General features: G+C 40.5%; 1 protein-coding gene across 1 annotated transcript; it reads right to left on the minus strand.

Moving 5' to 3' along the window:
- Positions 1–1,644: 1,644 nt before the first annotated feature.
- LOC147906206 (7-deoxyloganetin glucosyltransferase-like) lies at positions 1,645–3,169 on the minus strand. Its single transcript, XM_087383553.1, has 2 exons — positions 2,683–3,169; positions 1,645–2,573 (listed from the first exon to the last, which is right to left on the minus strand). Exons 1-2 carry the CDS (start codon positions 3,167–3,169, stop codon positions 1,645–1,647), a joined length of 1,416 nt encoding a protein of 471 aa, XP_087239679.1.
- Between the last annotated feature and the right edge of the window lie 18,515 nt (positions 3,170–21,684).

Raw genomic sequence — 21,684 nt, forward strand, 5'->3', positions numbered from 1 at the left:
ATATGGCAAAGGTCAATGGGATATATATTATTAAATTGGTGTAGGTGTCAAGGGATCTTGGACTTTCTCATCCATGTGGGCTAGTGACCCCATGTGGTGGTGATGTATAGTCCATGAAAAAATATTTCTATAAGGGAGTAGGATGAGGTTGGCAAGCATCTTTGTGCCAACCCTCCACTTGTCCTCCTAGGCATTATAATGTTGAGATAGAGCCATGGGGCCTCTTAGACTTAGGATAAGAAGGTTTGATTTTTTAGGGAAGGAAATTGTCGCATACTATTGAGGATGCACACCGCAAAGCCCACATGGGAGAAGGCCTCCACCCACACCATGCATGTGGGAGAGGGACAATTAATGTGAAGCCCCTTCCCTTTGATTATAAAAGGTGGGGGGAGCTCTTTGATCAACACCTCCTCACTTGTATAGCCACCATGTTGGAGAATTAAGCCATTTTCATTACTTCTTAGTGTGCATATCACTCTTCCACTCTCCTCCTTTATTCTCCCCCATGCCTCCCCCCTTCTTCCATGATGTTCATACCAATCCGCTCCCTTCCTCACCTTCTACTCCCCATAGCCTCATGGTGTATAATCTCTTCTCTCACTCCCCCTGTTCTTCCTCATTTTCCCACATGTCCCTTTTGTTTCCACTTCCCTCTCCTCCTCCACCCCTATCTCACTTGTATATTTCCATGTTATCATCCCTCTTTCACACCTTCATTGTGAGTAATGTACGCACAAATGCCCTGCAACTACGCCATGTTGCAGGCTTTCAAATCTCACAACAGTGGCTGCACACTGATCCAATCTAGGAGATTGCATTAGCATCTATATGGTCAATAATCTGATCTCGAGGATCAAAGTAGCTTGTAGCCTTGTGTGAAATACATGCTAATCCAGTCCCCAAGATTAAAATAGCATGCTTGGTCATTCTAATCCAATTCCCAAGATCAGATTTTCTTGCAATCCATTTGGTTTTGCATGCTAAACCAATCCTAGGGATTGAAGTAGCAATTGAGCCTATTCTCCTTTAGGCCCCTTCTCTTGACCTAGTAGTAGGACCAATTTATAGATGTGCACCTTTATATGAAATAACACTTGTTTTTTTGTGTATAATAAAATGCCCTTTTTTTTTAGTGAAACAAAATTCATTCACAATGCTTAAACATTATGTTTTGAATACGTCCCCTAGATTTTTGTTGAGTTGTCACTCTTTAATAAATGCTCCTACATCTATGCATAAGCCCCTATGAAAAACAACTCCCTTTTGCACTCTTTGATGTAGTTAGGAATGCCCTAATGTGTAAAGGATCATAATCTAGTGCACATAAATATTTATATAGGTAGCCAATCTCAAATACAAGAGACTGAATGTATATAGGTTCACTAATGGTTTATATAATATGCCTCCACTTGATATCCTACATTTGAAAAGAATGATCATGTTTAAACTTGATTGCACCTTTATTCAATAGGAATCCAAATTGTCTAATAAGTGTATGGAAGTCTCATTTCCTCTCCATGATGATGAAATGAGGTTTACTTGTAAGAATCAAGTGCCTTTTTTTATTGATGATGAAATAGCATAATCCATTGTTTCACCTCTACCCTACAAAGATTTGGCTTTTTTTAGGTAAGGCCATGCCTAGGATGAGGCTTGGGCTATTACACTCATGGCTTTCACAAAGAGGTCAAGGTTAAGGCACGAGGAACCCCCTACAGAGAGAGCACCTTTAGCAAGGTCTCTAATGTAGCGAGCCCTTTGCCTGAGCTCTTCAGCTCGTGTGCCTGACATGAGAGCACTAATGGCCCTCTCCACCTCCTCCTTGCGCACCACCGCATCATTCTCATCCACAGAGAACTCCAACCCGACTCTCCACTCATCGACCACATATCGAGCATTCATCTTTTGCTCAGCAAAGCCGCCGGGCCATGCGAGAATGGGCACACCGGCGCTCATTCCCTCGGTCAAGGAATTCCATCCACAATGGGTGAGGAAGGCGCCCACGCTCACATGCGAGAGGACTAAGAGCTGGGGCACCCAAGACACCATCAAGCCTCTTGCCTTGGTCCTCTCCTGGAAGGCTTGCATCTCCTTCGTAAACTTCGCCCCTCGATACACCCAAAGAAATGGCTGCCCGCTCGCCTCCACCCCCAACGCCACCTCCTCCAGTTGCTTCTCCGACATGTTCACGATGCTCCCGAACGAGATATACAGTACTGAGCCTCTCCTTTGCTTGCCCAGCCACTCCTCACAATTGCCTTCTTCCTGCCATAAACTCGTCCCTGTCGACTTTGCCGTCGGCTCCCCTTCGAAATATGTCGACGGCAACAACGGTCCTATCGGTAGGAACGACTGAACTTTCTGCCTGAACGCATCCGCCGCTTCCCTTTCCAGCTCGTAGATGTTGTTGCCGAGGTTCCACAACGGCCTTTGCGGTCGATCGCTGAAATGAGCCAAACTCCACCGGAAAAAAAAGTCATCATTTTCGAAAAATGAGATGAGATCGGATGCCCTCAACGGCCGCACACCAGGAATACATTTTACAACGGGCTGAGATCCAGGTTCTTTCCCTGACAACACAGACAGAGAAGAGCGAAAGAATAAAGATTCTCTTTTCCATCTTGAAGCAATCGGAAATCTACAAGACGAAGACATAACATCTGAGGATCGGATTATCACCTGCGAACGGCACTATCCCTTCAGACGTGAGGAGAGACTGAGCACAGTATGCCAGATTCGCATGCACAGGGCTAGTCCACAGCATGGCTAGGGGTAGTTTCACCGTTTCGGCCACATCATACATCCATGAAGCCAAGCTATCAGCGATGATACATGTAACCTGGGCAGAGGCGTTGCTGATGATCTCGTTGATGAGGGTTTCCATTGGAATCTGAAGCTGGTCGACGGCTTTAGTGAACGCAAGGACATCTTCATTGACACGCCCATGTTCTGGTGGCAAACCATCTGGGATTACACGAAACTGGAGGTTGGGCAACATCATCAGATGGTTGGAAGAGCCATTCTGAAGGATGCGTTCGTGGTTGTATTCTGTGTTGATGAACGTGATGAAGAAGCCTTTGCTCAAAAGCCGTCTAGCTAATTGGATCATGGGGTTGATATGGCCTTGAGACGGGAAAGGAAACATGATAGCGTGCAGAGGCGCCATTTTCTCAAGCCGCGTAAGCTTTCTAATGGAGCTCATAAAACTTTCGTGCATTTATCGCAATTCCTTGGCTGAGTAACGTATCATGGTGTGGAGGTTTACTCTACTAAGGTGCCATTATCATATAACAGCGGAGATTTACCAAGGTATCATACGTATCATAATAAAAGGAGTGGACGTTTACTCTACATATCAACTTAAAAATGAGGGATACTCATTGTGGACCTGTGGAATTAATAAGTTGCTATTAATAAGCGGGCATCTATGCTAGTAGGTCATAATAACAACAATGGAGGACCAATTTAAAAACTAGTGGTGAACCAGAGGACCAATTGAAAAACGAGTGGTATTCAACGTAGAATCTTTGAATTAACGTCTAAAGAGTTATTTAAGTTTCTTTCCATCTTCTAGTTGACAAAGTCTCTTTTGTTATAATGTACTTGGACTTTGTGGTTCTCTTTTTCATGTACAAATACATATTGTCAAGCCTAGAATATTTACGTGTCAATGAATGAGTCATTGATTTTAGATAAAATATTTCATTGAGTAAGTGACATGAGTTTGTGTAAAGTATCCATCATTGAATAAACATTAATCTTTAAAATTTTCAATCCTCATAAAATTGACAAATATGCTATGTAGTATCTTTCTTATATGGGTGCTCAAGTTGCTTGGAGGACTATGTCAGCACACTAAATTGATTGAATTACTTTTTCTTCCAATGTTCTTCTATCTTTCAAAGTATATTTAAAGCCTAGAATGTTTATGTGTCAATGAATGAGTCATTGATTTTAGATAAAATATTTCAATAAGAAAGTGACATGAGTTTATGTAAAGCATCCATCTTTGAATAAATATTAATCTTTAAAATTTTCAATCCTCAGAAAATTGACAAATATGTTATGTAGTATCTTTCTTATATGGGTGCTCCAGTTGCTTGGAGGTCTATGTCAGCACACTAAATTGATTGAATTACTTTTTCTTCCAATGTTCTTCTATCTTTTCAAAGTATATTTAGCAAGACCAATTATCTTTAAAGTTACTTGGAAAGGCTCCATATTATATACATGACAAATGAGTTGGAAAGACATTCAGGTTAGAAACAGGCTTCATAGGCTGTAGACTATAACTTTTTCTTGTTTTGCAAGTCTGATAACCTTTGACAAATAATCCAAATTAGAAAACTTTCAAAAGCAAAGTTGTAGCCCTTGAAATAGTCTACACGCAAGGGGTTCACTCCTAAAATTTTAATGTACCACGTGCATTCAAAAGGAAGGGTATTTTAAGTCGACTTTTAAAAAAATTCAATAGAATTACAATGACAGGAGGGGTTTTTTTATTCAATTTTAGAAAACAATCACTTAGTCCATAAGTAAAGAGCGGTGTTTTTCTTTGGGGGAGGGGTTAGTTGAGGTTTTTTTAATACCCTTTAAATGCACGTGATACATATGGTTTCTTAATAGTCTACACTTTCTCTATATTACTCAAATTCTAAATCCTCAAGGTTTGAGAGATATTCTCTCCTGAAAGTAACTGTTCGCACAATTTGTAGTAGAAAAAGCACTAGCATAAAATTCCTCGCAATTCACTTTGCAATCTCCCCTACCTCAACCAATCATGCCCATACTGCATCAATAACCAATGCATTGAAAAATGAGCAACCAATGCTCTCCTGCACCTAAGCAAGTATGCATAGTGCACAAGCATAAATCCTACAAAATATCTTGCAAATCAGAGAATGCTCAAGTCCCAATGTGTAAATGGATCACTAGTAACCTCCTAGGCATGAAACGACAAAGTGACAATATACGGCACTCGTAGTAGCAAAGTTCTCTCGAAAAAGAGGTGATTTTTGCTTCCCATGGTGGCTAAAAACTAGTGTAGCAAGTCGTTTTTGCTCCTAGAGTATGAATATATGATTTTCCCCTCTTGAATCAAGCAACAAACTGTCCGAAAAGATAGGGCAACCTGTTGTATACACCCTGAACAGTAAAAACGACCTAGAATATGTCAAAATACAACTCCCACGGGCAATAGGAAACTCCACACAACAACCACGGGCAAAGATAACACTTCTAGACTAGAAGTAAGTAAGAAACAAGCTTTGGGAAGCATGCAATGGGCTGGAAATCATAGCTGCAACAAGAAAAATGAGATTCCCTTCCTCCGTTTCGAAGCCACAAGCGAATAAAAGCTCTCCTGCAAGCTTCCATAGCAGTAGGGAAGCATAGGGCGGCAAGAAGGCAAAGAACAATAGCTCTGATACCAATTGACAGTGCTCGCAATGGAAGTGGAATGGAAAAGGGTGAGAGAGAGAGAGAACCACACAAGTTTTTTGGTGGGTGCAGTACACCCTGATCTTCTATGTCATCCATATATATATGTTTGTATATTGTACATAACTGAGGTAAGGCAGAGTAGTCTTTAACCCCCACAGTTTTGACCTTGTCTAAACAAAACCTTGAGGAGAGTGTCCACACAAGCAAGAAACCTAGAGAAGACTTGACCATGTGGCTAAAACTTTATGAGGGAAAGATGGTGTCTACAAAGCCATAAAGCCTAGAGAAGATTTGTCCATGTGGTTAAATACTTATGAGGGTAAGACCATGTCCTCACAATTAGATAGCCAAGATTTAACCATTTAGTCTACTCATGTGCTTAGAGAAGATTTGACCATGTGGCTGAATCTTACTGTTAGCAAAATGGTGTCCAAACCAAACCACCCACATGAAGAAGATCTAGAGAAATTTTGACCATTTGGCCAAATCTTTATGAGAGCAAGGTACTGTTCCCAAACAAATTTGGCCACATGGTCAATCCTTCATAGCCCCCATATAGATTTGGCCTAACGATCAGATCCTCATAGAGACTTAGCCCTCATAGTGCTCTCATAACCATACTGTCCATAGAGCCCCCATACATATTTGGCCTAACGATCCAATCCTCATAGAGATTTAGCCCTCATAAAGCTCTCATGTTTAAACCATCCTGTCCATAGACCCCTCTCATCAAAAGGTTTAACCACATGGTTTAATCTTTAGTAGGCTTTGTAAATGTCCTCACATCACTTAGATTTAACGACATGGTTAAATATTTAGTAGTTTTTGCAAACATACTCACAATTGTTAAATTTGACAACATGGTCCAATATTGTGTGTGTGTGTGTGTGTGTGTGTGTGTGTGTTGATAGATAGATAGATAGATAGATTATATATATATATATACATACATACATACATATATATATACCCAGACTATAAAGTTTTGTTGAAATTTGTTAAGGAACCAATCAAATTTATCTTGTAGAGAATTGCAAATGCAACTAGGCAGCCAAAATACCTTATCAACAATAAACCTGCTCCAATCCATCTAAAAGAAAATGATGCAGACCACTCATAAAGTTCTCCCCAACTAACCAAAGAGTCATAGTCAACATGAGAATAAGAGACAATTGCAAACTCTTCAAATACCAAGAGAAAATTCTTAATGTTATCCTCATTACCAACAAGAATACTCATGTTATCATCTGGAAAGAACTGTGTACAAAATAAAGAACCATCTGGCATCATTAGCCCTCTAATATGACCCATACTTTGGAAGTAATCTAGGTGGTATAACAAAGTTTCAATGACTATGGTGAATATAGAGGGGCCAGAGGGAATCCTTGCCTCATAGACCTCTTCAAAGAAAAATATTTGCTCAAGTATCCATTTAAAAAAGATGTCACAAATACATTAAAAAACAATACTCTGTCATAGAGCAAAAGCATTGCCTAAATCCCAGCTTCTCCATCATAGCAAGAATAAATCCCCAACTTACTCTACCATAAGCTTCTCCTGCACATATTGATAATGCACCTCAATGTGCTTTGTTCTAGCATGATAGACTGGGTTATTTGCCAAGTGTATACTACTCATGTTGTCATAATAAATGACAACTGGCCCATCTATAGACTGATTCATATCATACAGTAGCTTATGCAACCACGCTACCTCACATGCAGCCATTACTGCACCCCTGTGCTCAGCCTCTGTGCTCGACAAGGCAACTGTAGGTTGTTTCTTGCTGCTCCAAGTGACTGCAGCACTCCCAAAAGAGAACACATATCCACTGGTAGATCATCTATCAGAAATACTACCAGCCTAATCAGCATTAGTGTATCCATGCAACTATATCTGAACCCCAGCCTCATAAAATAGTACGTATTGCAATGTGGACTTCAATACCTGAGTATGCGTCTAGCCGCATCCAAATGCAGTTTCCTTGGAGCCTGCATAAACTGACTTACCAATCCAATAGCATAGCTCAAATCTGGCCTGGTAATAGTCATATAAATCAAAATTCCTACTATGTATCTGTACATAGTAGGGTCTTTCAAAAGCTCACCTGCATCTGTGCTCAGCTTCACATTTTGCTCCAAAGGAACTGAAATATGCTTACAGCCTGTCATTCCATATTTGGACAGCATGTCCAATCCATACAGCCTCTGCAAGAGCCGTATCCCACTTGGTGATCTAATCACCTCAATGCCCAAGAAATAATGCAGCTCTCCCAAATCCTTCATCTTAAACTTCTGCTTCAATAGCATTTTCACATGAAGGATATCTTTATCACTATCGCCTGTGATGATCAAATCATCAACATAAATGACAAGCAGCATAATACCTTTCTCTGTTTTTCTCACATAAAGTGAGAAATCTGCCTTGGAAATCTGAAAGCCAATAGTGACAAGATAATGTCCTATCTTGTCAGACCATGCTTTAGGTGCTTGCTTCAAGCCATATAAGGCTTTCTTCAACCTATAATTAAACTCAGGATGAATAGCATGAACATAACCTAGTGGCTGCTCCATAAAGACCTCTTCTTGCAAATCACCATGCCAGAAGGCATTCTTTACATTCATCTGATGTAAAGACCATCCCTTTGATGCAGCCATAGCAATGACTGCTCTTACAGTTGCCATCCTTGCAATCGGACTGAATGTTTCTTCATAATCAATGCCATATGTCTGTGCATACCCCTTGACAACTAATCTTGCCTTGTATCTGTTCATAGAACCATCTGCATTGTGCTTCACCTTATAAACTCAATTATAGCCAATTGCATTCTTGTCTTTAGGCAAAGGCACCAATTCCCATGTAGCATTTGCTTCCAAGGCATCCATTTCTTCATCCATGTCTTTCTCCCATTTTTCTTTTCCCATGGCTTGCTCAAAAGAAGTGGGTTCTGGTTCCTGTATCACTTTGACCATATAGGCATAGTGAATGGCTGTAAATCCATCATATTTCAGCCTATCCACAGGAAACCTAGCTCTGGTAGACCTACGCAAAAATGGCTCGCTTCCAGTGCTCTGAAAACATCCCTGGTCTTCCTTACTCGAGGTGTAACAACAGAAGGAATACCCACAACTCATCATCAATGCTCTGTTCTGAGCCACTGGATTCACCATCCACATAAGAGTGAGCTGCATTCACATCAAACATGGGCTGATCTACCTTCTCTTTTCCTTTTCGTGATACCTGCATACCACTATCTGCATTGCTTTGAGGAGATTCTCCTGATCTCAATCTGCCTGTCCATGGCAAAGTATGTGAACCACTGCTAGAGGACATTGCAGGTCCACTAATATTTTGTGATTGCTGCTGTGAATTCTGTGGAGCATTACCATTTTGTGCATCTACATCATCAATCACATTTGTAAATTGGTTTATATTAGCTACTCATCTCATCAAAAACAACATCTCTACTCATTGTAAACTTATGAGTAGAAGGGTTATAGCATCTATACCCTTTTTGCTATAGAGAATAACCAATAAAGATGCACTTCTCAGCTTTTGGATCCAACTTGGACCTCAACTCATCTGGCACATGAACATAGGCAATGCAACCAAAAATTTTCAAATGAGAAATATCTGGTTTCCTACCAGTATACATCTCCTCTGGCATCATGCCATGTATTGCTATAGTGGGAGTCATGTTCATTATGTAAACTGCTGTAGCAACTGCTTCAGCCCAATAATAATCTGGTAGGTCTTTTTCATTTAGCATGGCCCGAGATACCTCTCCAATATGCCTCTTTTGCCTTTCTTCAAGTCCATTTTGCTGTGGGGTATGACTGCAGCAATATTGCTGCTTTATGCCATGCTCCTGTAGGAACCTTGCAAACTCATTTGAGAGGTACTCTCCCCCTCCATCTGACCTTAGGCATTTTATTTGTAGGCCTGTTTCTTTTTCAACCATAGTTTTAAAAGCTTTGAAATGCTCAAAGACTTCACTTTTTTTTTTCATAAAATACACCTAAACTTTTTTGCTATAGTCATCAATAAAAGTGACAAAATAATGACAGCCTCCAATAGATGCAGCTTTAGTGGTCCACACATCAGAGTGGATTAATTCCAATGGCTTGTTACTCTCTTGAACATGGATAGGAAATGGTTTCCTTGCCTATTTTCCAAATTGACAGGCTTCACATACCTTATGCATTTCTGCAACCTTGAATTGAGGCAATCCTGCAACAATATTTTGGGCCTGCATTGATTTAAGTCACTGTACATTAACATGACCAATGTGTTTATGCCAGATATCAATATCTGCAACTACTCCGGTTCCATGTGCAAACATTGATGCACTCAAGAGCTGGAACCTCACTATGAGTATGAAACAAAATACCCTATGTACTACATGGATGGTGTCAAAGGTCTCATTCCATTGTATGCTAATCAAGTAAGGCCCACCACATATCGAACACCCATCAAGTGTTTCGGTTATGGGAAAAACCACCACATAGCAAAATGCCCAAACAAGGGTAACCCCATTACATTTCAACATGTGTGCAAAGAATCTGGAGTTGGGCATGCATGCATGGACTACCCACTAAGAGAAAAGCCTTAACCAACCAAGGAAGTAAAACCTGATCTACCCTTGGAGAATGATCAGTGTGGAAAGTCACAATGTGGCAACACAAAGTGGGGTGTCATAGCCAGCCTCGATCAGAATAAGACATCAGAAAGAAGTGACATGGCAAGATCTCCTTTCCACTCATAAAGCAAAGAGCCCTCTAGCAAAACAAGCCATGCCAATCCCACAACCCAGTGAGGCCATGCCCAACACATCTACAGATAGTGCCACCCAAGAAACAAAGGAAGCATACCCCAATGCTAAAATCGAGAAAGCTTATTATCATGCCTTGAAGCCATGGGTACAACAAGAGCAAGAGAAATTTGAGGCAGACAAGATAGCAGTATCAGAGGATAGAGCACTCTCATCACCCAGTGTTGACATAGTGATGGATCCCAACACCTTCCATAGGGTACTCGAGCAATAGGCAATACATCCCCAATTGGATGGTACCACACTAGCCAGCCTAATAAGTTGCCCCGTCACGATGCTTGGAACCATATTGAGAAATTTCCCTACAATGTGGAAGAGTTTCAAGGGATGTATAGAATATTCACAATGCCTCACCACACTTGAAGAAGAGGAAAAGGTATTTTCAGTAAAATCTGATACAAGGGATGACATCAAAAATGTAACCATAGTGCTGAAGCATACAGCCTTTGGCCAATACCTTGCAATAGTGGACGACGGAGCCGATGTAAACATTTTAGCAATATATCTTTATGAAGAATGGGGCCTACCTCCAATGCAAACGGCTACATTCAACATCTGCCTAGCCGACCACACTAAAGGAAGCCACTAGGCATCATTGACAATGTGTCAACAAAAAATGTTGGACTCAGTTTCACTCTCCAGTTTACTTTCTTGGATCTCCCCAAGGGAGCCACATCATACCAGATATTCTTGGGAATACAATGGCTTTGGTAATCTTTGGTACTCCATGATTGGGGCACTAATAGAATCACAATCCAAAATAGAGAAACTGCTGTAAAGATAAATTTGGGAATAGAGGAAATCAAACCCACTATTAAAACAAATGTTGAAGACATTTCTTCCATTACAACCACCACTCATGCATCTCCTGTACCTATAAATGTACTAAAACCCATAGAAGGGGATACACAAACTAACATCAACAATTGGATACAAGCATTGGCTACAATAGAAAACTATAAAACAACACATCCAATGTTGCCAGATGTGGATGCCCAAATGATTCAACTAGAAGCACCAATCTAGGATGAGGAATTAGAAGAGGTGGAAATGCCAGTCTTCATGGCAAGTGTCGAGTGGGACAATGAACCTAAAGAGACCATAATTGAAGGTTATGGTGCAGACTTTGATTAGGACCTAGAAACAAAAGCCAATAATGCCACATTGGATTTTGATTGGGACCAAGATAGAGTAATTTAATGAATTCGAAAGAATGCAAACCAGAGTGGTGGAATTGTATTTGACTAAACCCACAAAAGGACCTTAGTCCCTAATTTTGAATGGGATGCATGTCAACCCCAGGTTTACCTTTTCGGTGATCTCGGTTTCCTAAAGATCTTGAAAGTTCATGTATAGTGGAAGAACCTCTTCTTAGGAGTGAGACTCCTATTGAAAATCCATCACTTGTCTCTCAAGGAAAAAAACTTCGTAAGTTCAAACCCAATGGGAGAATGAAGAGTGAAAATGTGCATACTAGCAAAAAACAAGAGCAAGGGAACATAGCGAAATTGGACCAAACATCTTCCACCACATCCAATGGAGCTAGCAGCCAAGCAAGCACCTCAAATTTCCATGAAGGCCTAAGGGAAGTTCCCAATTACTCTAAAAACTACACCAGGGGAGAAACAAAAATAGCAATGCCTAGGCTAGTTAGGGAATTGGAGCTCACGGAAACAGAGAATATTGAGGATACCCTTGTGTATGAAGGAATAGCCAAGACAAGTAAACTGAATCTTGCCTTGGATGGAGAAGAAAACAACCCTGTATACATAGGCAAATAGATCACTCAAGGAAAAGAACAAAAATTAAAGCATTACTGATGGAATATAGAGATTGCATGGCTTGGTCCTACAAAGAAATGAAAGGTATTTCCCCTAAAGTTGCAGTACATACCATACCAATTAGGGAAGGATCCAAACCAATTAGTGATGTGGTAGAGCTGGTGTAAACATTTCAGCAAAAGATCTTTATGAAGAAATGGGGCCTACCTCCAATGCAGAAGGCTGAATTCAACATCCGCCTAGCTGACCACACTAAAATGAAGTTGTTGGGCATCATTGACAATGTGTCAACAAAAATTTATGGAGTCAAGTTCACTCTCCTATTTACTATCTTGGATCTTCCCAAGGGAGCCACAGCATACCATATAGGGTTGGGAAGACCATGGCTTCAGGAAGCTTCAGTACTCCAAGATTGGCGCACCGATAGAATCACAATCCAAAATCGAGAAACTGCTGTCAAGAAAATTTTGGGAACAGGGGAAATCAAACCCACTATTCCAAGAAATGTTCAAGACACTTCTTCCACTATAGCCATCTGGCATCCCTTGTACCTAGAAATGTACTAAAACCCATAGAAGGGGATATGCAAAGTGACATCAACAATTGGATACAAGTATTGGCTACAATAGATAACTGTAAAACAACACATCCAATGTTGCCAAATGTGGATATCCAAATGATCCAAATAGAAGCACAAATTTGGGATGACAAATCAGAAGAGGTGGAAATGTCAGTCTTCATGGCAAGTGTCGAGGGGGACAGTGATCTTGAAGAGGCCATAATTCAAGGTTACAATGCAAAATTTGACTGGGATCTAGAACCAGAAGCTGATAATGCCACCTTGGAAGGCCAAGTATTTGACAATGACTTGGCAATCCTATAGGCACTCGTGGCCATACAATACCCCAAGATAGACCCTTCAGCGCTAGCAAATGGCAATCAATCAAGGAAAAAGAAAGAGGGTGTGCAACGCCAAAAGGCCAAGATAGAGCACTTTAATAAATTTGAAAGAATGCATACCAAATTGGTGGAATTGTATTTTACTAAACCCATAAAAGCATCTGAGTCCCCAAATTTTGAATAGGATCCTAAAAGGCTTGAAGGTGCATGTATGGCTAAAGAACCTCTCCTTAGGAGTGAGACTCTTATTGAAAATCTGTCACAAGTCTCACAAAGCAAGAAACTTGACAAGTTCAAACCCAATGTGAGAATGAAGAGTGAAACTATGAATACTAATAAAAAAAACGAGAAAGGGAACACGAGTGAATTGGAGCAAACATCTTCCACCACATCCAGTGGAACTAGCAACCAAGCAAGCACCTCAAAGTGCCATGAAGGCCTAAGGGAAGCTCTTGATTACTTCAAAAACTACACAAGGGGAGCAGCAACAATAGCAATGCCCAGGTCAGTCAAGGAAGATAGTGGGAGAGAAGGAAGGAGTTCACTTGCGACTTTCTCACATACACAATGGGGGAATACACACAAAGGAGGAGGCTGAAAACAGTTTTCCTCTTCTTAGTTGTGAAAGCTAAAAGAACTCTAGTACAAAGAAATAGAAGAACCCTATATGTGGGTCTCAAACCAAACTCATCTAACTAAGGTGGAATACTAACTGAGCCATGAACTAGAGTACATAAGGATAGCTATCATCCAGCTATTATTCATGGGCGGTGTACCAACCGCATCTACAGCTAACAAGTCGATGACATAAATGTACAACGGTCACCCTGGCATATCACGAGTGGAGCTCGATATCTCAACACTCCTCCTCGAGCTCAATCCCAATTCTTGCACACCAAGCAGGTCTTTGGACTTGCGCAGCTGGAGTCCAATTCACAACAACAATAAATGGGAGCCGACTGAAGTGCTACTACATCAACGTGTAAGCCATCCCCGACAATAATGAAGATTGGGGGGCCCAAGTCTTCCATAGCTAGGATTAGATTGTATCATGAGCGCTCACTAGCATATTTATGTCTTTGCACATATAGGTAGTTTGAACCAATTTCAACCTAGGGCTTAGAGGTTGCCCTATGATTTCCTTAGTAAATTAAGCTATAGGAGGAACTCCCACCTCGCTAGTCATGCATAGCACACCCACACGTTTCGAGCACCACGGATAAATTGTATGAATAAAATCTCCAAGAGATACTTGATTTGATCCACACACACGGCACCCTCATCACAAAAAGTGTAAAATGCATTAGCCACTCACAAAAGAAACAGGCACTCTTAGCACATGGCACTATATTGGCACTGTCAAACTAGGACCTGATTCATGTGTGAAATGTTGGGGTAAAGACAGTCCAATAAGATGGAAAAAAGTCATACAATGCCATTGACACAGTGACACCAAATGGACCAAACCTCAACCTCAATAGCCCTCTAGAATCAATAACCGCTTGTAATAAATATCTTGAGCCTGAAAGATGGTATGATGAATCTTAAAGGATGAGGATAGGCAAAATCCTCTCTAGAAAAGATGCAATGACACTTGCAAAATTAGGATCTAGAGAGAGAAAGACTAAATCTAGGGAGAGAAATACTAAATCTAGAGAGAGAAAGGCTAAAAGCCTACACTTTTTGAGGTCCCCCCACTTTGTGTAGAAACTTAAAGGTCCCCCCACTTTGTGTAGAGACCCAAAAGGTCCCCCCACTTTGTGTAGAGACTCAAAGGTCCCAACCTTAGACTGCTCTGGAACCTTGCAATCCCCTTCTAAACCCTTGAACTCCCATGGAGGCACGAGCCTCCATTTATCGTTGTGATCAAGCCCTCTTTCTCACCCACGTGTGCATGAGATCTGCTTTCCACCTTTTAGCCTACACCTCTCACCGGATACCCGAGGACCTATGCTACACTTGTGAACACCTATGCTACAATGAGCAACGACACAACTATAGGTGAACAACACCCTCGGAACCTACACTTGGGAGAAACAGTGACAACACTTGGTAAGGTCAGTCGTTTGCAGATGTGCACATAAATATCAGTTTAACCCATTGGTGTGTTGATGTATAGACTATGTATATATGGATGTAGAGTGAGGATAGACATAGTGATGTGGCTTCTTTAAAGTGTGGATGTAAAGAGTCTTTAGGACTCTTGTAAATGAAGGTTGTAAATGAAGGTGAAGAAGAGTGTAATATGTTGTAAGAGAGAATAGGCATCTCATAATAAATGAGAAGTATTTATGAGCATTGGTTCTTTTCTCCCCCTTTGCATGTTCAATGTGGTATCATAGCCTTCCTTATGAGGTATGTGATATTAAAAGAGCAGCCAAAGCTTATTGTAGTCGAATAAAAAATCTTCTAGAGATGATGTTTGGTGAGAGCTCACTGAATCTTTTCCATGAACATAAAAGATCAAGCATGGCTGAAACCTCTCAAGTTATGCAAATAGTGGGTGAAATTTTGACAAGGACAACTATAGTGTTTGGTCATACCGCATGAAAAATTCCCACATAGGAAAAGGTGAAGATGAATAGTCCTACCGCATGAAAAACTCCCTCATGGGCAAAGGTGTATGGGTTTTAATTATGGGTGAAGATGAATGCCCCAAATTGCCATGGGAGGCCAACCCTCCAAAAGAAGCTTGGGATAATTCAAAAAATGTATGGTACAACCACCGAAGCAAGAAAATTTCAGCTTAAACAAAGACTCCATGGAATGTGGAGAGGTAATAGAAGCATTGCAGATTATGTTGCAAAAATCAGGCAAATCACAGAGGATATAAGTCTTTGGAGACATCTATCTCCATGAGAGATATTATGCCCCATTTTGAAAAGAGGGTTTCTTTATGCATGGCGGAAGAAGTCAATCTTAGACTAAAAGGGTCAAGTTGTAGTGGAAGAGATAATTTAGAGACCATAAGAGAGCCTCATATGCTCATGGACACAATATGGACATACATGAATATGTGCCAAGAGGCCGTGGTTACATGCAAAGAGGAAGGGAGAGAGCCCCAAACCGTGGTAGAGGAAGGGCTAGTCTTGTGCAACAAGCTGGAAATTGCCATTTTTGTCAAGAATATGGTCATTATGAGAGAGATTACTATGCAAAACAAAATTCCTACCATAGAGGCCATGGTGGAAGGCATTAATACAACAATTATGCTTGCCAAAGGGAGTATGATTATGAGCATAGGCATGGAGCTCATTTATTTAGCATGGTTCATATTATGGGCAGCATGTCTGCTCCATCTCAAGGTGATGATTGGTTTATTGACTCGGGTGCCACCAATCATATGACCTACCATGGTGAATGGTTTGCTCATAAAATAAGATGTCATACGGTGAGTTTGTGGCTACGGGTGATGATACAATGCATAAAATCACCCACATTGGAACCTCATTGGAAACATTCCATTGGCTGATAAGAATGGCGTAGAGAACACCTTGGGCAATGTGTTGTATTTTCCCGCCATCACTAAAAATCTTGCATCAGTGGGTCAAATGGAAAAACAAGATTATCAAGTGAGATTTAATAAATTTGGATGCTCTGTGGAAGAGTTTTACAATCGTAAAGTTGGAAAAGTGATTGCCAAAGGTCATAAGAGAGGAAGACTATTTACTTTTGATGCAAGAACACCTTGTTTACAGCAAGGTATGTTTGCACAAAGTGGGCACAAACAAGATCAAGAGGCAGAATTATGGCATAAAAAGCTTGGCCATATCAATTATAGAAGATTGAAAGAGGCGCAAACAAACTTGAGCTTGTGAGGATTGCCTATTTTTTGTCATTTGGATTTCAAACCTGTGTGACCAGCATGTCAATTTGCCAAGCAAATTTGTTTGCCATTTCCAAAGAGAGCAAGAGCGAGTAAATAGCCTTGGGAAATAGTGCACTCCGATATTTGTGATCCTATGGATAATGTAACCCTAGGAGGAACAAGATCTTACATTACCTTTATAGAGAATTTCAACCGCATGATATGCATATATTTTTTGAAAGTAAAGAATGATGCTTTCAAAGTTTTTTGCCAATACAAAAGAATGGTTGAGAAGGAGCTTGTAAAATACTTCCACAAAGATAATGGTGAAGAGTACATGTCTTATGAGTTTGATGAGTTCTTGTATGCTCAAGGCATAAAGAGATGGGTTACATGTAGGTACACTCCACAATAAAATGCTATAGTAAAAAGGAAAAATAGAGTGATTGGAGACATGTCTAGAGCCATGATGGATGAAATGCATATGCCTTTGATATATTGGGCTAAAGCAGTGCACATTGCAGACTGCACATAATGAATAGAACTACGAATGCCTATTCTCTCTTCAGCACATTACACTCTGCTTCACCTTCATTTACAAGAGAGTCTTAAAGACTCTTTACACTCATACTTTGAAAAAGCCACATCACTATGTCTATCACCACTCTATCGACATATACATAGTGGTTGCAGCTAATCATGCTAACAGAATAAGTAACAAGGGGCCGATCACTTTCAAAAGCATTTGGGATCCAATGCGAAGAAAGTGGATGGATATGTATGCCTTATTGGTCTAACACGAAACTAAGAATCATACAGAATGTGCTGCATGCTATAAGGGATGATTGGTCATCTAATCAAACTTACAATGATATTGGGGATTAAGAGGATTTGGGTGCATGCAAAGATCTTAGCAAGTGTTTCTTAAAGGATTCCCTGGGTGGCTTCTGTTGCACGGCAAAGATGGGTAGCATAAGCCTCTCATGATACGTTGGTTGTTTGGACAAGAAGACTCAAGAATGTGTGGATGACCAATCTGCTATTCAAATACAACATAATTTTATGGAGGATCTTGATTAGCAAGAAACATGTTAGAGTGAGGATTTCAAAGCGAAACCCAAGAGTCTCTCCTTTTTGCACACTCTCACTGCAAAATAGAGGATCATTATCACACATTTGGGCCTGTCCTACGATTATGTGGAGGATGGCAATTTTGGGAGATAAAGGATGCTTGGTTGATGTGGTCTAGGAAATTTGGCAAGTAATCAAGGCTAGGGTGCTCAAATGCATATAAAAGTACCGAAATAGTATCATTTTTCAAAAACCTCATGGTAGGGTTGACTAGCATAGAGACCTTTGAAGTAGCTCTAAGGTTATGTTTCAAGAGCCTCATGTACAAGAAGGAAACTTTTAGGATGGTTGGTCTTAAAATCAAACAATGTAAGGCTACTTTGTAATTGTCTCCTTTGACTTTATTTACTGAAAAATATAAATAGTTTTTCAAGAAAAATAATAATGGGATGGATTTTGTTGCGCTTAGATTTTCTTAATTGTCTCAAGGAGTTCAATTTGACAAATGCGCTAGACTATGCACCGAGGCTAAATGATTCAGCTCATTCTAGCGCAACTTCTACACAAAGCAAAGAGAGGTATGCATTCTGAATCACCACAAGTCATAGGAACGTTTGTGAAAATAAAGCAAGTCCCGTGCAGTCACGTGTAAGCCTCAAGGGATTCAGCATAAACAACATCGCCTCTTAAACGTGTGAGCACTCAAAGTAAGCCAAAGTTAGTTCTGTAGAAACAGCTTAAGATATTTGTTCTGTTTTGTCTAACTCGGCCAGTTTCCAAACCATAAAGTATCGTATTTGTATTTATCAGGGACGAAGACTTGAAGTAAAACTTTACATCAAAAGGTGTCCATCATCAGAACAGCCGTTGCAAGCTCTCCCAAAATGTCCCATATGCCAAAACAAAACCTATTTCGTCTCAAAACTAAACCTGTGTTGGGAAAGCACAGTGATTTCCAACCTTTCTCCAGAAACGGATCATGCAGGCAGTAGCGGACTCCTTACACAACACTAACCTTGTAACGAGCTTTTGCAACCGCAGCGATTCCGCGACTACCCTCTCAAATCAGGGCTGATCGGTCGCTCTGTAGGTCGTGGGCGTTGCCAATGGCTTTATCAACAACTACGATCCTGATCACCCTTTGCTCCGGTAGGGGCCTGAAATGGCCTAGCTGCTCTGAGCACCCAGCGCTCCGAGCCAAAGCGCAGGTAGCAGCAAAGTAGCCAGCGCTGCCGAGGAAGATCATGGCGATGCCACAGAGTCTGCCGATCAAATTGCCGAGGGAGTGATCGCAGAGGGTGATAGCGAGGAGAGCAAGGAGGGAGGTGGAGAGGAGACCCAATAGCCAAAAGACTTGGATGGCAGGCCAAAACCATGGAGGGATATTGGGAAGGAAGCGCGCCATAGCCAGAGTGCGAGAGAGAGAGAGAGACAGAATTCGAAACCTGATTTAGAGATTTCATTCTCTTTCAATTCTCATGACCTTTTAAGTTCCTCTAGGGGCAAGGAACGAGGTAGACATTGATGGGCATCCAACGATCCTTCCAAAATTCAGAGCTAAGGGCCTTAGCACATGGATGGGGCTAGCATCATTACTCCCATCCTACACCAAGTGGTCTAGGATGGATTTAGAATGGGAGTAGCCACCTTTTCTCCCATCTTGGACCATGGCCTCAAGACCCTAGCAGCCAGAATGGGTTCCCCTTTTTTTGGGATTCAAAAACATGCAAGGATGACATGTATCCTTGTCCCCACGTGGTCCCCACCTCCTAAACACATGAAATGATGCCATGTGTCCTCTTCCTCCTAGTTCTTTTTTTTTTAGCACATGGTGGGATGGGAATAGGATAGAAATATGTATGGGACCACTTGGGACCACCTTTTCCCATTCCCATCCTATTTCTTCCCATGTGCTAAGCCCCTAAGCCCTAACGTGGGCAAGTATGCTTTTTGGTGCTCGGAAATGGACCTTCAATATTGTCGGTATAAGTAGCCTCATCAACTCAGAGCACCATATACTTGCAAATAAACCACATGAATAGGATTTCACTTGCAAATAAACCACATGAATAGGATTTCAGATGCCCACACAAGCGGTGTACACCAACTCTATTAGTTCACAATAAGTTTCACACCTTTTCAAATAAACCCACTAACAAAAAATAAGGATAACATTACCATTATAAATACCTTACTCCCCTTCCCATCCATCTTGCATTAAATTATTGGATTCTATTGCTCCAAGATTTGGGGTGCTTGACCTTCAAAAGATCATATATCGATGCTTGACCATCAAAAGGATAGCAATTTTGGCATCTAGGTATATTAGAAGATCCCCCGAATATTTGCAAGCAATGACACTTGTATTTTAAGATTAGCGGGTGATGCAACAATGTCACAAAACGTGAACTGGGTACCTAAATCCCTATCTTACTAATTAATTCACCTTTTTTGAAGGGGCATTTAGGCTCCCATATGTTCTTGTGCCAAAAAGTAAAAAATTTGTCCTCCTCTATAATTAGTTGAATGCATTAGATAGAATATAGTCAGTCGTTATCCTCCATAACAAACAATAGGTGGTCAATAACAAGGCATCTGAACTATTCAAAGTAGTGTAAGTGTTTAAATGAGTTGCTTAATCTTGTATGTGCCTCCTCTATACTTCTATGCCTTACATTTAGTCCTTTAAAATTTCCCACCATGATTCTTTTGTTTTATGAATTGGCAATTGGTGCCTTCAAAAGTCTTAGGTAATATCCTCTCTAATGCCATCACTATGTATCTCCTTTGTTTAGAAAAAGATATAATTTAGGAGCGTTGGAGGCAACTTTTGCCTTTCTCATGAATATTCATTTTATTTGTTCTTTTTATAAATGTGGGCCTTAAGCACTAAATAATACTTGCAAAAATTATACCTCCTAGGGATCATTTAGCCTCATGCCTCTTATTTGTAGATATGTAACAAGTACCATCTTTTATAAAGGGTTCATAAAGTGTCACTAGTACACTTCAACCGTCGCCAACCTTTATCCTCTACAATTAATATATTTTATTTCTTAGAGCACTTTTCAACTACTCATTGTATATAATCTTTAGCACGTTGATACAGTATGTGGGTTTTTTCAAGGGATTTAATTGGAAATATATAACTCATACATTTACCTTGCTCTTTGAGTAAATTCAATAGTATATATTATTTTTCAAATGCACTATATGGAATGGGGCCCATAGAAATGTCAAAAGGGACACAAGGTGCTATATCATAGCATCAACCTCATTGACTTGCCCTTTTCACTTGAATGGTTTTCCACCAATTCATGTATTCGGTATACCACGAAGATGAGATATTACAATCCATGGTGACTACAAGTGGGAAGTCTTGTTAACTTCTTTTGCCAATTGTAAATTTATCCCTCACGCTTAACTAATTACATGTGCTTTCAAAATTTTACATCTCCCCAGTCTCATTCTAGCTTATGAGGTGCTCAATCCTCATTCAACAAGTAGTATTTCGTAACTCTCAATCCTCAACTTGGATAATCTTTAGGCTCATATCTTCTCTTGGATTCTCTTGCTCATGTCCTTCTCATCGGCTCACCCACCATTTTGCCTCAATCTTTTTGCAAGTTGACTCATTTTGTGAGTCGTGCCAAATTTTGGCTTATTGTTCATAATCCAATCATGCATGCATTGCCTTGTAGCTTGCCATGGGGTGGAAAACTAGTCCCTAGCTATGAGATACACATGTTGAAAAGCTTGGTCAGGGTTCTAAATTGAGTTTAACAGAGCTAAGAAAGACCATAAAAGTTCAATAGCCTTGGAGACAAGAGCTAGAGAGACATTGCCAT

The sequence above is a fragment of the Dipteris shenzhenensis genome, chromosome 1, assembly GCF_047967505.1.
Source record: "Dipteris shenzhenensis isolate YYH24624 ecotype China chromosome 1, Dip_SZ_1.0, whole genome shotgun sequence".
NCBI lineage: Eukaryota > Viridiplantae > Streptophyta > Polypodiopsida > Gleicheniales > Dipteridaceae > Dipteris > Dipteris shenzhenensis.